The 16,239-nt window shown below is 35.1% G+C and overlaps 1 protein-coding gene across 3 annotated transcripts in view; it reads right to left on the bottom strand.

Moving 5' to 3' along the window:
* GMDS (GDP-mannose 4,6-dehydratase) overlaps positions 1 to 16,239 on the bottom strand; it is a 629,590-nt gene that overhangs the window by 328,695 nt on the left and 284,656 nt on the right. For all 3 annotated transcript variants that reach the window (XM_043590959.1, XM_043590960.1, XM_043590961.1), the window contains exons 5-6: positions 8,109 to 8,301; positions 7,134 to 7,238 (exon numbers count right to left, since the gene is read on the bottom strand). In XM_043590959.1, coding sequence (XP_043446894.1) covers positions 7,134 to 7,238; positions 8,109 to 8,301 — 298 coding nt within the window. The remainder of the gene's footprint in view (positions 1 to 7,133; positions 7,239 to 8,108; positions 8,302 to 16,239) is intronic.

Here is a 16,239-nt window from a genome sequence, read left to right as displayed (position 1 = left end):
AAAAGTGGATATCAACTGTTCCCTAAAAGCTCTTTAAAATAAAGAATATTATTTAATGGGTTATTATACACTTTTAAATTAAAGAATTAGAAAAAATAGGTGTATGAATTTCCACATACAAATAAAGAGATGTGTAAGTTAAATAAGTTAGTTAAAATGTCTCTAAAAGTACCTTTAGATATTAAATCACAATGTCAAATGCAACAAAACACCTCATGGATGTAACATTTTTCACTATTATAATGCTTGACGATGATGATGATGATGATGATGATGATGATGAGGCCAAACTACTCTGATTCCTTCATCTGGGAAATGATAAAAAGTTCCTCTCGACTAAGAAACACAAAATAAAATAAGCACATAAATGCCCCAGCCTCTTCGTGGTATTTATTAGACTTTCTTGGAATTCTAAAGAAACAGGAGTCCAGAAACTAAAGAGCTCCTGGAGGGAGAAGGCAATGATGGAGTCTCTTTATAGGACTCCATGGTCACAGAGCAGGTAGCACAGTTATACACCATACGTGGGTGACAGTATTATTTAGGGGTCAAACATGGAAGGAGAAAGAAAAGGAGAAAACCTAAGAAAAAATATTAATTTATGTAGAACTGAGTAAATGTTCCAGTTTTAAACACTTAAAAAAGAAAGAAGAAAAAGAATGGGAAGAAAATGGAAGAAATAATATTGTTGACATGGACCCTGGTTTCTTTCTTACTCAGGCTAAAGGTATCCAAGGGATGAAGGCAGTCACTGCATGTGATTCATTGCTAGCAAACTAATAGTGATGAGGTAGGTTCACATAGCCAAACTTTACTTCTTCAGTTTATTCTGGAAGTAGTAGTCACTATATTGTCCAGACTGATCTAATGATCTACACATTAAGATGAGTCAACGTAAGAAAAATATCCTCATAAAAAGACTGGAACTCTTGGGGCACCTGGGTGGCTCCGTTGGTTAAGTGTCTGCCTCTTGATTTTGGCACAGGTCATGATCTCACAGTTGTGAGATCGAGCCCCACTTTGTGCTCTGCACTGTCAGTGCAGACCCTGCTTGGGATTCATTCTCTCTCTCTGTCTCTCTCAAAATAAACGTTAAAAAAAAAAAAGACTGGAACTGCTAAACTAACCTCCTTCTGTAACACCAGTGGCATTCAAGTGAGGGTCAAAAGTCAATGGGCCCACCATTGTGAACCAGCAGACACTTGAGCCCCACCTGCTGATACCAGACAGCAGAGAACTTTCATGGAACACATTCTTAGTGTGGGCTTTCTCCTTAAGGACATAGACTGTGGGAAGTCTCTCAGAAACCTACACCATTACTTAGCTATAAGATATTAGACACTACTTCTACACTCATACTGAAAATGGAAAAGTCACAAACAATGAATGCTCAATATTATGTGCATTTCACTCTTAATCATGATGGCTACAGTTATTAAAGTCAGGAAATCAAGTCAAGTTTAATCATTTGACTTTTCTAATCTTTGGAAACTAGAAGGTAGGATATCTCTCTTTGTTCACTCTTGATCATGTAAAATATGTTTTTTTCAATATATTATTTCATATATATTGTTATTTATAATTTTTAAAGGTCAGCAAATTTGTTATTTGTGAAATGACAAAGTAGTCTGCTAATATAAGAATAAAATATAATTAGCAAAATGTTTTAATTATCCAGGTGATGAACAGTAAGAATTCCTGTTACTTTATTTCTAAATTAATAAACAATGAGAGCTAGAAATATTACCATTAGCTTTACAAATAGCCTTGTTTTAATGTTCTGGTTTATAGAATAATCTTAAACTTAAGAGATTATAAAATCTCTTATACTGATAAACAATATATCGAAAAAGAAATTCTAATGTCTTTATTCATGAAATACTTTAAAGTAATTTAAAAATTTCTCAATATTTTCCATAGCTTAATTTATATAGTTAATAGCTTTATGACATCAGTCTTATTAACTGATATAACTTTCAAAAACACTTAGCAACAAATGCTGAAAGATTTTTTTGTACATGACAACTTCCTCAAAGAAATTTAATAGTGCTAGACAATAAACCCAGCCTTTATTTCCTAAATAGAAAATATATAAGTCTGTATTTCCAGAAGAAAAGTGTCACTATAGCCACGTTCACATTTGTGGCAAACTGAACACTGTATTTATGTACATATATAGAGATATGTAAAGGGAACAGAGAACTTCAAATTTGGAGAAACAACATGAGAGGAAAAAGGTTTTCAGATAGATGTCTTGTTTTTTGCAATTTATTCATAAAGCAACTACCCCTTTAATTCAAAAAAGAATAGTACATTTTTTATTTTAAAAAGTTGAGTGCTTACGAATAAAAGCACGTAATGAGTATCTGTGGATATTGTCATATAAAACATGGTAGTTATTCCCACAGCATACAATACATACCATACATTTTCATGCCTTTATGGAATTTCAACTACTGTTCATTACTAATTTGTACTAAATATTACTAAAGTGCCTCTATTTTATAAAATAAGCATACCTAAAGCATGAGCATATCAACTATCTTGCCTTAATTGAAAGAGTGACTACATGGCTGACTGAGGGAAACAGGGGCCAAGTCTTTGATTACTGGCTTCATTCTCTACATCAATGATTTCCAACTGTTAATTCGATGCCAAACACAGGTGATCCCAACTATCTTTAGAGGCATTGTGATCTTTCCATAACAAAGCAAAATAAGTACACTTAAAAAGAAAACTACAAAGTATTTGGAATAGAGAAAAGACATATAACCCCATCAAAAATATAATGGAAAAAGTGTCAAACTCAGGAGGGAGGGCTGCTGTAATGAGCTATGCTACAGATCTTCAGTCAGTTACTAGTTTATTTGGTTCCACACCTTAGTGCTTCAATAAAGCATAATAGAACCCTAACTGACCCAAACACTTCAGAATTTTGTTAATGGATGAGTTAATTATTTATTCTCTTTGACTTCAATATTTATAAGAAATCTTTTGTGTAAGATTATCTTGTTACCTTGGGAGAAATATTAAACCCAACTGAAAGTTTCTTGATGTTGAGAAGCAAATTATTTTATAGGTGGGGCCAGCAAATGTTTTCTTACAGGGCTAGACAGCAAATATTTTAGGATTTGCAGGCCACCAGACTACTGTGAAAGCAGCCACAGATTAATATACAAACAAATGGACATGGCTATGCTCCAATAAAACTTTTTTTTAATATATAAAAATAGGCTGGTGGGTTGGATTTGACCCATGAACCATTATTTGCCAAATTCTGGTCTAGAATATCTTTATATTGAAAAATTCTTCATTCATACTTTTTAAAGTTAGATTCCCATAGAATACTATTCCTGTAGTCAAAAGGTGCCTTGGTCATTATTTTTCATTAGAGAAAAAGCACATACCCCAAAAAGGGTGCATCAGTCTGGGCTCTACTAGTTGGGCATTTGGGATATATACCTTAGGACTAGATTGAAGTTTACCACTGCATTAAAAAAAGAGTATTGTGTACCTGGGTGGCTCAGTCACTTTAGTGTCCAACTTAGGCTCAGGTCATGGTCTCATGGTTCCTGGCTTCAGGCCCCATATCAGTCTTTGAACTGACAGCACTGAGCTTGCTTTGGATTCTGTCTCCTTTTCTCTCTGCCCCTCCCCACCTGGCACACTCTTTCTCAACAAAATAAGTAAATATTTAAAAAAAAAGTATTTTATTTGATCACTGTGATAACAGGGCAAAAGAGGACTGAGGTATAAATGCTAAACCTACTTAAGAAAACAAACTTAAAGTACTATAGCAATTATAGGCATACAGACTAAGATTATTAATTAGAAATGAATTTTATCTATTTATTAAAGTATGTCAGGGTTAATCTTTACTTCAGAATAGTTAGCCTTTGGTTACCCTTATGCATGAAATAAGTAAAATAATATTTATTTAAAACTTTTAGATAAATTCCTATTGTTCTCTAATTCAGACTGCCTAGCTTTCAACTCAGTAAAGTTTTAATAAAACATGAGATATTCATTCATTTATTCATTCATGCATTTAAAAATATGTATTGAATTTTTATTAGCACAGAGGTATTGTTTTATAAGCTGAAGATTCAAAAATAAAACACAGGAAGAAGACTTCCTTAATGGTAGATTCCAAAGAATCTCCTTGGAAAAGGTTAATAAATTAATAAAAATAATAATTGTGAGAAAATGATAATAGTATTGTAGGACCAAGTTAATATGAAAATTAAGTTTCAAATTCAAAAAATGCTTTAAGTATTAACTATTAGAAATCTTAACAAATAAGTATTATATCATTTTTACATATACCCCTATAATTCTTCATTATTTGATATTAAATGAAATAAAAAATGAAATATTGATTTTCAGGTATATAATAAAACAGAATGTGTATATTACAAGATCAAGTTTTTAACAAAAGCCCTAGATGTAGAATATTACATATAGAATAACCCTTTCTGTATGTTTAAGGATAAAGACACTTGAAATGTTTCTGAAGGAGCTTTAGTGGGCCTGAGGACAGAGCTGGGAGTCAGTGAGAGGGAATGAAAGGGAAGAAAGAAGTTATTAATTTTAAAGTAAAATTTTTTAGGGCGCCTGGGTAGCTCAGTCAGTTGGGCAGCAGATTTGATTTCAGCTCAGGTCAGGAGTTTGAGCCCCACATTTGGCTCGACTATGCTCACAGTGTGGAGCCTGCTTCAGATCCTCTGTCTCCCTCTCTTTGCCCCTTCCCCACTCACTCACACATACTTTCTCTCTCTCAAAAATAAATAAATGTTAAAAAAAAGTAAATAAAATAAAACAATTTTAAAGTGTTTAACACTGACAAAGACAAAAATTAGTTCTCATTATAAGATATGCAAATAGAGGATTTTTTTGAGGGAAAGTTATATTTTAATGTATCTTTTCATTCTGCAACTAAGAATGCTTTTCCCTATCCTAACCTATCCAAAACAATTGACTTTTACTTATTTATTTTGTTTTTCAGGTGGAAAAGTTGAGGGGTGGAAAGCACAAGAACCCAAACAATGGGTATCAACATAGTTAGGATGAAAGAGGGAGGGACTATCATTTACTGAACAGATGCCTTGAGCATCCCGCACACCAAATGCTGTGAGCAAGGATAGCTACGATCTTCCTTTTCCTTTTCCCTCTACTAAGAATATCCACAACCACAAAATTAATTAAAGAAACTTTTCTGGCTGCTTTTTGTTTTCTTTTGGAGCAACAGACATGACAGATTGGGTTCTTATGCTCTAATGGCCCATCATGGGAATTTTTAACTTATGCAATTATAAAATAAAATATACTGATGCTAAAGATACCTTTATAAATCTATCACTTTACTCTTTCCTCATGACTTATAGGTTAATTATGTAGCTATACAGTCACATAAAATTTCACTGAAAAAGTTATAAGCATTATTAGTTGGTGGACTTGAATGAAACAAATTAGGACTGGACTTCTCAATGATTCTCAAGCTAAAAGGCTAAAGGATAGTGAAATTTCATAAAACTTCTTAGAATTGTATTGTACAGGTAATTATCATTTTGTGAAGACTATACAAGTTTTATAAAGATTTCTCATGCTTCAGCAAATCAGAAATAATGATAAGAGTACACATTTTCTTATTTAAAACCTTACATTTGCAACGGAAAAGCCAGCATGTTGCTAACAGTTTCAACAGAAACTTATGAGAAGCAAACAAGGCAATACAAACAAATACGGTTTTCTGAAAAAAAGTGATAATGATTCTAAATACAAGAACTGATTTCAAATTTATTTTAACATATACTCTAGAAGCATGGTAATTTCTGGATGAAGAAAGAATATCTTTTATTTATTAAAAGATATTAAAGAATATCTTGTATTTATTTATTCTTTTATTTATTTATTGAAGAAAGAATATTGACATCTAACTGACTCAAAGTAAAAAAATATATGGATTCTACAAGTTGAGTCTACACAAGTAAGAGTGACTTCCAGAAACAACCATTAGTTTACTACTTATTCCTTTCCATTCATTTTGAAACTTCCTAATATTTAGGTTAAAAATGTGCTTGTGGGGTGCCTGGGTGGCTCAGTCGGTTGAGCGGCCAGCTTCAGCTCAGGTCGTGATCTCACAGCTCGTGAGTTTGAGCCCTATGTCAGGCTTTGTCCTGACAGCTCGGAGCCTGGATCCTGCTTCAGATCTGTGTCTCCCTCTCTCTCTGCCCCTAACCCACTCGCATTCTGTCTCTGTCTCTCTCAAACGTAAATAAACATTGGGGCGCCTGGGTGGCTCAGTCGGTTAAGTGGCCGACTTCGGCTCAGGTCATGATCTCATGGTCCGTGAGTTCGAGCCCCGCGTCAGGCTCTGTGCTGACAGCTCAGAACCTGGAGCCTGTTTCAGATTCTGTGTCTCCCTCTCTCTGACCCTCCCCCGTTCATGCTCTCTCTCTGTCTCAAAAATAAATAAACGTTAAAAAAAAATTAAAAAAACAAACGTAAATAAACATTAAAAAAAGAAAAAAAGAAAGAAAATGTGCTTGAGAAGACCTACCAATGAAAATGGTAAAATTAGAACAGTGTTCAGTTTTCATGTTGAATAAAAAACCTAGCAAACTTACTAAATAATTAAGTCTGGATTTGTATTTTTTCATTTACCACTTCTGACATTCAAAATATAGTTGATCCTTGAACAATGCAGACAGGTAAGGAATGGTAACCCTCCATGCAGTAGAAAATATGCATATAACTTTTGACTCCCCCTAAACTTAACTACCAATAGCCTACTGTTGACCAGAAGCCTTACCAATAACATAAACATTTGATTGACACATATTTTGTATGTTATACGTATTATATACTGTATTCTTACAATAAACTTAGCTAGATAGAAGAAAATATTATTAATAAAGTCATAAGAGAAAACACATTGTCAGTACTGTACTGTAAAAAATCTGTATAAGCAGACCTGCACAGTTCAAAACCTTGTTGTGCAAGGGTCAATTGTAGTTAAAAGCAGATGTGAAGTTTTCCCCAGTCTGCACAGTACATATACAGAATATAACATACAACTTTTTTAGTTGTTGTAAAAGTCTGAAATTCTCTTGTCCATTAACATATTTACTGACCTCTTCTAGGACTCTCGTGATTGAAGAGAATGCCATTCACCGCAAAGAGATTATATGCCTCACGGAAGTTCACCACAATCCAATAGGCATAGAGTTTTGCTGCCCCTGTTGAACAATTTTTTAAAAGGAAATAAAAGACAGTAATTATTATAAATGATGGTGTCTCCTTATAAAAGACAGTGATTTTCACTCATCTTAAATAAGTAACAACTTGCAAAAACTATAATTTATATTACATTAAGATAGAAAAAAATTTGAATGAAAGCCAAAGACAAAATAAAGGTTCCTTTGCCAGTTAATCATGTGCACAAGAAAATATTTAAGAATATTTTACTTTTGTAATAGCCACAGTTCTGTCTTCCACAATCTAACTGATTCAACTATAGTATGCAATATATCAAGTTGACCTAAGATCTTATTCCCATTTTCTTAGTTTTAAGGAATTAGAAAGTAAAAAAAAAAAAAAAGGAATCTTAATATTCTAGATGCTTAGAAGTTTTATCACTAAAGTCTTCCATGAATACTCTTTTTTAAAAAATATATAAGATATAACAGACCTGGTTTTTTTGTTCGTTTGTTTTTAAATATCTGAACCCAGGGAAACTTCTGTTGGGAAAATAAAAAACATGAAATGAAATCTATCACTTCAGCAAATCTTACAACAGTTTAGTAAAAAAAAAAAGTCATGTGGGCCTAATTTTCCTTTCAAAGTGATCTGTATGGAAGACTGAATGAACATGGATTGGTGAAGTGAAGTGGTAATTTCACCCTGGAGGCAATGGTAGCAAATACTTGTAGTTAGCAGTGTATAAAGGTATGCTTCTCAATGTCTGCTCACTTAGTCCAATCTGAGTGTTAATCTCACACTCAAATGACTTCAGATGAGAGAAAGGAACAGAATTAAAGCAGAACCACACGCATGACCATGCCAAAAGAACATGGCACATGTACAAGTTTATACCCATGTGTTCTCACCATACGGTGACCGAGGATAAAAAGGAGTTGTCTCCTTCTGGGGTATTTCTTGCACTTTCCCATAAAGTTCACTAGTTGAGGCTTGATAGAACTTCACAGAGTTGATAAGGCCACAGGTCTTAACTGCATCCAGAAGCCGCAAAGTGCCAACTCCATCAACATCTGCAGTATATTCAGCCAAGTCAAAAGAAATCTGGAAATAGCAGGTGAAGACAGTGTTACATTAATGTTTAGCAGCAACATAGATGCTGACGGTGGTAAAACAAACGCATTTTACAATTTCACTTACTTAGAAATGTTATGCTTATAAAAAAATCATATAATTTCACTCAAATATGGAATTAGAGAAAAAGACAGATGAACATAGGGGAAGGGAAGCAAAAATAAGATAAAAACAGACAGGAAGACAAACCATAATAGACTCTTAATACAGAGAAGAACCTGAGGGTTCCTGGTGGGGTGTTGGGTAGAAGAAGGGCATTTGTTGGGATGAGCACTGGGTGTCATATATAAGAGATGAATTACTAAATTCTATTCCTGAAATCAGTATTACACTATATGTTAACTAACTTGGATTTAAAATTTAAAAAAAAGAAAAAGAGGGGTGCCTGGGTGGCTCACTCAGTTGAGTGTCCAACTTTAGTATAGGTCATGATCTCATAGTTCGTGAGTTCGAGCCCTGGGTAGGGCTCTGTGCTGACAGCTCAGAGCCTGGAGCGTGCTTTGAATTCTGTGCCTCCCTCTCTCTCTGCCCCTACCCTGTTTGTGCTCAATCTCTCTCTCTCTCTCTCTCTCTCTCTCTCTCTCTCTCTCTCTCTCTCTCTCAAAAATAAATACACATTAAAAAATTAAAAAAAAAAGAAATAAATAAAAATAAATAAAAATCATGGAAAAATATTTTCTAATAGCAGAATAAGAGTATGAATGTGATCTATTCTAACATCAAATGACTGAAAAATATCTTAAGAAATATCTATTAATTATCCACGGTAAAGTGAAGAACACTTTAAACACACATATTACTTCCTAATTCTAGGCTGAATTCCCTATGGCAGTGGTTCTCAAAGTGCAAACCCTTGCTCCTCAGAATCACCTGTGGTATTTCTAAAATTTCAGAATGAACCAATCTCTTGGGGGTAGAATCCTAGGAAATCCACATTTATAATGAGTCAATCCCAGTTGACTTTTATGCAGAGAAGTTTGAGAATATGTGTTTTGGACATAGTTGATTTTTTAAAAGATTGTTTTATTTTTTTAATTTTTAACTAAGATACAAGATTTTTAGCATATCACATGCATACATAATCTTTTAATTTTGAGGCACATTAAATACAATAAGTACTAATGTATAGAATTGAATGATTTCCAAAAAGAGGTTTCAAGGAATAATTAAATATTTTGCGCTTCCTTAGGATGGTTCTTAAAAATAAATGTGATATATTATTTTTCTTAAATTATTTCTAAGCACAATAAATATAAATTAACCTAATGTTAAAATGTCCCCAAATAGTAATGATGAAAATCTTTGTCACTGGTTTATTTGCAGGCCAATAACAGCTGGGCACAATACAAAGATGCTTCCCTGCTGCCTGGTGAATGACCTCAATCTTCACCTGGAAAAACCCCTCTCTGAGGTGAGTGAGGTTACCGGCCCTCATTGCTGCCAGTCCTGAGTGTCACCTGGGCACAAGCTGCAGTCTTGTGCAGTCTGTCTTTAGGGAACTTGGGCGACTGGTGACCACAGACCTGACTCTAAACGCATGTCATCTAGGCCTGTCAGTAAAATTCACGTGGCAGACGTGAGATAACACAGAAGAGTAGGGGTGCCTGGGTGGCTCAGTTGGTTAAACACCCAACTACGGTTCAGGTCATAATCTCACACAGTTTGTGACTTCGAGCCCCACATCCAGCCTTGTGCTGACAGCTCAGAGACTGGAGCCTGCTTCAGATTCTGTGTCTCCCTCTCTCTCTGGCCCTCCCCTGCTTGTGCTCTTTCTCTCTCAAGAATAAATAAACCCTTAAAAAAATTTATTTTTATTTTTTTATTATTTTTTTTTACATGTTTATTTATTTTTGAGGGTCAGAGAGACAGAGTACAAGCAGGGGCAGGGCAGAGAGGAGAGGGAGACACAGAATCTGAAGCAGGCTCCAGGCTCTGAGATGTCAGCACAGAGCCCGACATGGGGCTCGAACTCACAAACCGTGAGATCATGACCTGAGCTGGAATCAGACGCTTAACCGATTAAGCCATCCAGGCACCGCCCCCAAATTTTTTTTAAATAGGATAAAAGTATGTTTCCTCCCAAGCTTTCATAGGCAAGAAAGCACAATTTGGGGTTACACTTTTCAAGTAACAGTTTCTTACAATAAAATTTACATACCATAAAATTGACCCTGTTAAAGTTTACGACTCAGTGGTTTTTAGTATTCACAGCATTATGCACTCATCACCGCCATCTAATTCCAGAATGTGTTCATCATCCCCTAAAGAAACACCATACCCATTAGCAATCTCTTGCCCATCTTCCCTTCCCACCCCCACAGCCACTAATCTACTTCCTGCATCTATGCAGTGACCTATTCTGGATGTTTCATACATATGGAATCATAACATGTGGCCTTTTATAACTGGCTTCTTTCACATATCATATTTCCATTTCTCTTGGACATGTACCTAGAAGTAGTGTCATTTGCATACAACATTTAACATTTTGAGGAACTGCCACATTATTTTCTAAAGTGGCTGCACCATTTCACATTCTTACCAGCACTAAATAAGGGTTCCAATTGTTCCACAGTCTACTTAACACTTATTATAGTCTGTCTTATTGATTGTAGACATCCTAGAGAGTGTGAAGTTGTGTATCACTGTGGGTTTTTTTTACTATTAAGGTATAATAGACATAAAATATTATCTTAGTTCCAGGTGTACAATAATAATTTGGTATATGCATATATCATGAAATGGCCACAAGTCTAGTTAACATCCAACACCACACACAGTTACAAAATTTTTGATGATGACTTTTAAGATCTAGTCTCTTAGCAACTTGCAAATGATACAATACAGCATTATTAACTATAGTCATCATACTATACATCACCATGACTTATTTACTTTACAATTGCAAGTCTGTACATTTTGACCACCTTTATCCATTTCATCCACTGTCCACCACCCCACTCCCTTGTCTCTGGCAATGACCAAATTATTCTCTGTATCTATGACTGTATTTTTCTCTTTTACTTTTTTTTAGATTCCATATACACATGAGATCATAAAGTAGTATCATGAGTAGTTATCTCTCTGTCTGGCCTTTTTCACTTATCATAATGCCTTCAAGTTTCTTGCATGTTGTCACAAATAGCAGGATGTCCTTCTTTCCTTCTTAATATAATATTCCATTGTATATATTCTCCACATCTGCTTTATCCATTCAGCCATCGATGGACACTTAGGTTGCTTCCATATCTTTGCTACTGTTAATAATGCTGCAATGAACATGAGGATGTAACTACCTTTTCCAATTAGTGTTTTCATTTCCTTAGGAATTGCTGGATCATATGGTAGTTCTATTTTTAATTTTTTAAGGAAACTCCATGCTGTTTTCCACAGTGGCTACACCAATACATTCCTGTATTCCCACTAGTAGTGCACAAGGGTCCCCTTTTCTCCACATCCTCACCAACACTTGCTTTCTCTTGACTTTTTGATAATAGCTATTCTAACAGGTACAATATGATATCTCATTATGGTTTTGATTTGCATTTCCCTGATGATTAATGATATTGAGCACCTTGTCATGAATGTGTTGGCCATCTGTCTTTTTTTAGAAAAATGTCTATTCAGATCTGCACATTTTTAAATCAGATTTTTTTTTTTTTTTTGCTATTGAGTTGTTTGAAGTCTTTATTTTGGATATTGGACCCTTATCAGATATATGATTTGCAAATATTTTCTCCCATTCAGTAGGTTGCCTTTCCAGTCTATTGATGGTTTCTATTGCTGTGCAGAAGCTTTTCAGTTTAATGTACTCCAACTTATTTTATTTTTGCTTTAGTTGCCTTTGCTTTTGGTGTGAAATCCAAAAAATAATCACCAGCACCAATGTCAAGGACCTTACCACCTGTGTTGTTGTTGTTGTTTTTCTAGTTATATACTTTCTGGTCTTACATTCAAGTCTTTAATTTATTTAATTTTGGTGTTTGGTGTCAGATAGTGGTCCAGTTTAATTCTTTTGTATATGGCTGCCTAGTTTTCCCAATGCTATTTATTAGGAAGACTGTCCTTTCCCCATTATACATTCTTGGTTCTTTCATCATAAATTAGTTACCATCTATGTATAGGTTATTTCAGGGGTCTTGGTTCTGTTCAAATGATCTATGCATCTGTTTTTATGCCAATACCATATTGTTTTGGTTACAATAGCTTTATATGACAGCTCGTAATCAGGAAGTATGGTACCTCTTGAAATCAGGAAGCATCATGGTGCCTCTAGCTTTGTTCTCAAGATTTTGCTTTGGTTATTAGGATTCTTTCGTGGTTCCACACAAATGTCTCACTGTGGTTTTGATTTGCACTTACCTAATGACTAATGATGTTAAGCATCCTTTCATGTGCCTATTGATCATTTGTACATCTTATTTGCAGAGATGTCTATTCAGATCTTTTGCCCATTTTTAAGTTTGGTTATTTATCTTTTTTATTATTGAGTTATAAAAGTTCTTTATATATTCTGGATAAAAATCTCTTACCAGATACATGGATTGTAATTGTCTTTTTACTTTTTTCCCCAGCTTTATTGATAGGTAACTGACATGTAACATTGTGTAAATTTAAGGTATACAAACACTTTCACTTTCTTAATGGTATCCTATGAAACATAAAAGTCCAATTTATCTAATTTTTCTTTTGTGTTTGTGCTTTGGTGTCATATCTTAAAATGCTTTGCTTAACTCAAGAGCATAAAGACTTACTTCTAGTTTTATTCCAAGAGTTTTATAATTTTATTTCTCATGTTTAGATCTTCAATCAGTTTTGGCTAATTTTTATGTATGTGGTGAGCCAGAAGTCCAAAGTAGTTGTTTGCACATCGATGTCAAGTCCCAGCACTGTTTGCTGAAAAGGTTATTCTTTTTCCACTGAATGGTCTTGGAATTGGGTCATTTTGTTCTAAAAAAAAAAAAGCTGTGGCTCCAATTTGAGGGTATAGTTCATTGAGTGGATCTCAGAAGATGGGGATGTCAGGGCTCTTGAGCAGACCACTCAACCACTCTTCCTGGCTGTAGTTTTCTTATAGTATAGTGCCACCACTATACATTTATAGGACATTTTACAATTCAAAAATGCTTTTGTTGGAGCTTTATAACAATTCTAGGAGAAATAGAAACCAGTTCTGAGGTTCACAGAGAATGACTTGATAAAAGTCACACTAAAAGTCAGGAACAGCAAATCTGGGTCTCCATTCCTGGAATGGTGCTCAGTGCTCAGCCTTTCTGAGACTCACTCTGTGAGGACACAATGAAAGCCTCAGACTCTGGCAAGACACAGAAATGCACATATGTGCAACTGTGTATGCATGTACATGTGTGCAGGTATACATGCAGAGTGTTGCCATGTTGTCTACAGTTTCTAACGATTCATGAAATGCAGATGAAAAAACCATGAACCAGATGATCTTTAAGATCCTTTCTACATATCAGCCAAGCCAATACTTAAATCTTTTTTATGTATAAATTAATATCCAATCACATTTGGAATCTGTCTTGATGGGATCAGTCAAGTACGAAGGGCAAGACAATGTTGGATATTTTTTTCTCTTTGGCTATTTTTTTCATTTATATACATATTATATAAACAGCTATACGAAAAGAAAAGCTGACATATGAATACTCAATATTGAGCAGACATCATTCTAAACATCTTGCATATACATGTTTCATCCTAAAACAGGTAAACACTAAAACTGAGGCACAGAAGGCTGAAGGCAAGTGTTGAAGCCACATACTATACTTACAGGAAAGTTATATATATTATATAATTGTATTTTATATTCACAGTGAAGCAGAAGTCCTTGTGTATATATATGCTCCTATTTCTGAAACACAGGATAAGGAGATTCTGCACAACAAAAAGCTTTTCTTGTGCTAGAATATCCAATTAATCATGTCCAAAAGAATTAAAATCAGTTAGGCTTAAGAAAGTAAATATGGCAGGGGAGTGGGAGTTATAGGGCAGGATGGTTCCGTACAGATTTTTTTAGTAAGTCCATCAAGAATTCAGCATATGTTTAATGTTCAAAATGCTGAAGAATATGATTGGCTAATAAAATCTAACTGTCCACAAGGTTTTATGATATAGAGCAACAAATTAACTGGCTTTCTTAAAAAAAAAAAAAATATCAGACTACTCCTCTGTAGCTTGATAAACCTCTCATGGTTACAAGTACGATTCTGAAATACACCGGAACATCAGGGGTCTGGAAAGTTACAGGCCAAATCTGTTCCTATGCCTGTTTTTGTAATAAAGTTTTATAGAAACACAGCCACATGCATTCATTTATGTGTTTTCTATGATTGCTTTCACACTGTAACAGCAGAGTTGAGTAGCTGAGACACAGAATATATATTCTACAAAAACGAAAATATTTACTAACTGGCTCTTTACAGAAAGAGCTTTCTGCACCCTGAACTAAATCATAGTTATATTTTGGGGCCAAGACTGAATAATTAAAAAAAAATTATCATTACTTCTTCCATATTTCCTCAATATTACAGGATGAATATGGAGTATGCTTCCGATCACGAACAGAGCTGCATTTTCAGAGGCATGGAGACTCTGTTAACAGTAGGAACTTATTTTATCTAATAAGGAGAACAAAAAAATAAGACTGATAAAAAACCAAAGCCTACAAAATTAGTCCCTACCTTCCCCTTCTAAAATTTTTTTCTTCACTTGGCTTTTGGAGCCCTACCTTCTTCTAATTCTCTTCTACTTCACTGACACAACTTCCTGGGCTCTTGTGCTGTCCCACCATCTCCACTCTGGCCCTGTGGCTCCTTCCCACCCACTGTGAGGTGTCTCACTCGGTCTGGGTTTCACATTAGCATCACTGTGCCTAGGACCCCAAGGGTCCATCTCCAGGCCTGCCTGGACCTGAGCTGTAGGACCCCCCCCCCATTTCTTCCCATCTGTTTGACAGGCTTCATATCATCTCATGTTGAACTGGCTCAAAACAGAATTCTGGATGTCGCCAAAGTTCTTCCCTTGGCCTCTCCTCTGCAAATGATACCCATTTACCTACTGCTTGAGACAAAACCTAGGTTTCATGGATGCCCTTCTTGTCCTTCAGAATTCACAGAAATAACACCTACCCCACTACCATCTGCAGCATCCTTATGAAAGCTGCATCACCTTCCACCAGGACTACAGCAGCACCTGAGCAGCTACTAGTTCAACCACAGTCCTCCTCCCACCCGGCCCCCAAGTGCTTCTCCATCTCATTGCCTACTCTGCTTTCTCTCACTAACGACCCTACCTCTCTGGACATTCTGCTGTCCCCAGACTAGTGCCAACTCCTGCCTATAACCTTTACACTTGTGTCCCTTCTATGTGCGTGTGTTCTTCCTTCTTTACTATCTCTCTTTTTTCTTCCCTTATCTCTGTTCAGATGTCACCCCTTAGAAAGGGCTTCTTTGCCTTCCTCTGTATCTAAAACACCCAATGCTTTGTCATCTCTATATTTACCCAGGACTCCACGCTGCTTCATTTCTTCTTCATTTTAATATATTATCTGTTACTTGTTTATTTTCTATCACCTTCATCAAAATGTAAGCTCCTTGACGGCGAGGATTTTATCTTTTCTATTGTATCCCTCAGACTGAAACATTGCTTGGCATGGTATTTGTTGAATGAAGACAGCGTGTAAACAAATGAGGAATTTAAATGTCAAATATACAAATAACAAAATAAAAATACAAAAAAACCCCAAAAACTAGTAGAAAAGAAAACAGGCTACCAGAATGATAGAAAGGGTTGGTAATTTCACAGTACTGAAATAGGTAAAATTTCCAAGAGCAAGATGGACAAAATTCTATATAAATTTCAAAGCTTTAGTATAACAATTATTAG

The sequence above is a fragment of the Prionailurus bengalensis genome, chromosome B2 (genome assembly GCF_016509475.1).
Source record: "Prionailurus bengalensis isolate Pbe53 chromosome B2, Fcat_Pben_1.1_paternal_pri, whole genome shotgun sequence".
Taxonomy (NCBI): Eukaryota; Metazoa; Chordata; class Mammalia; order Carnivora; family Felidae; genus Prionailurus; species Prionailurus bengalensis.
This window is presented reverse-complemented; position numbering and strand designations above follow the sequence as displayed.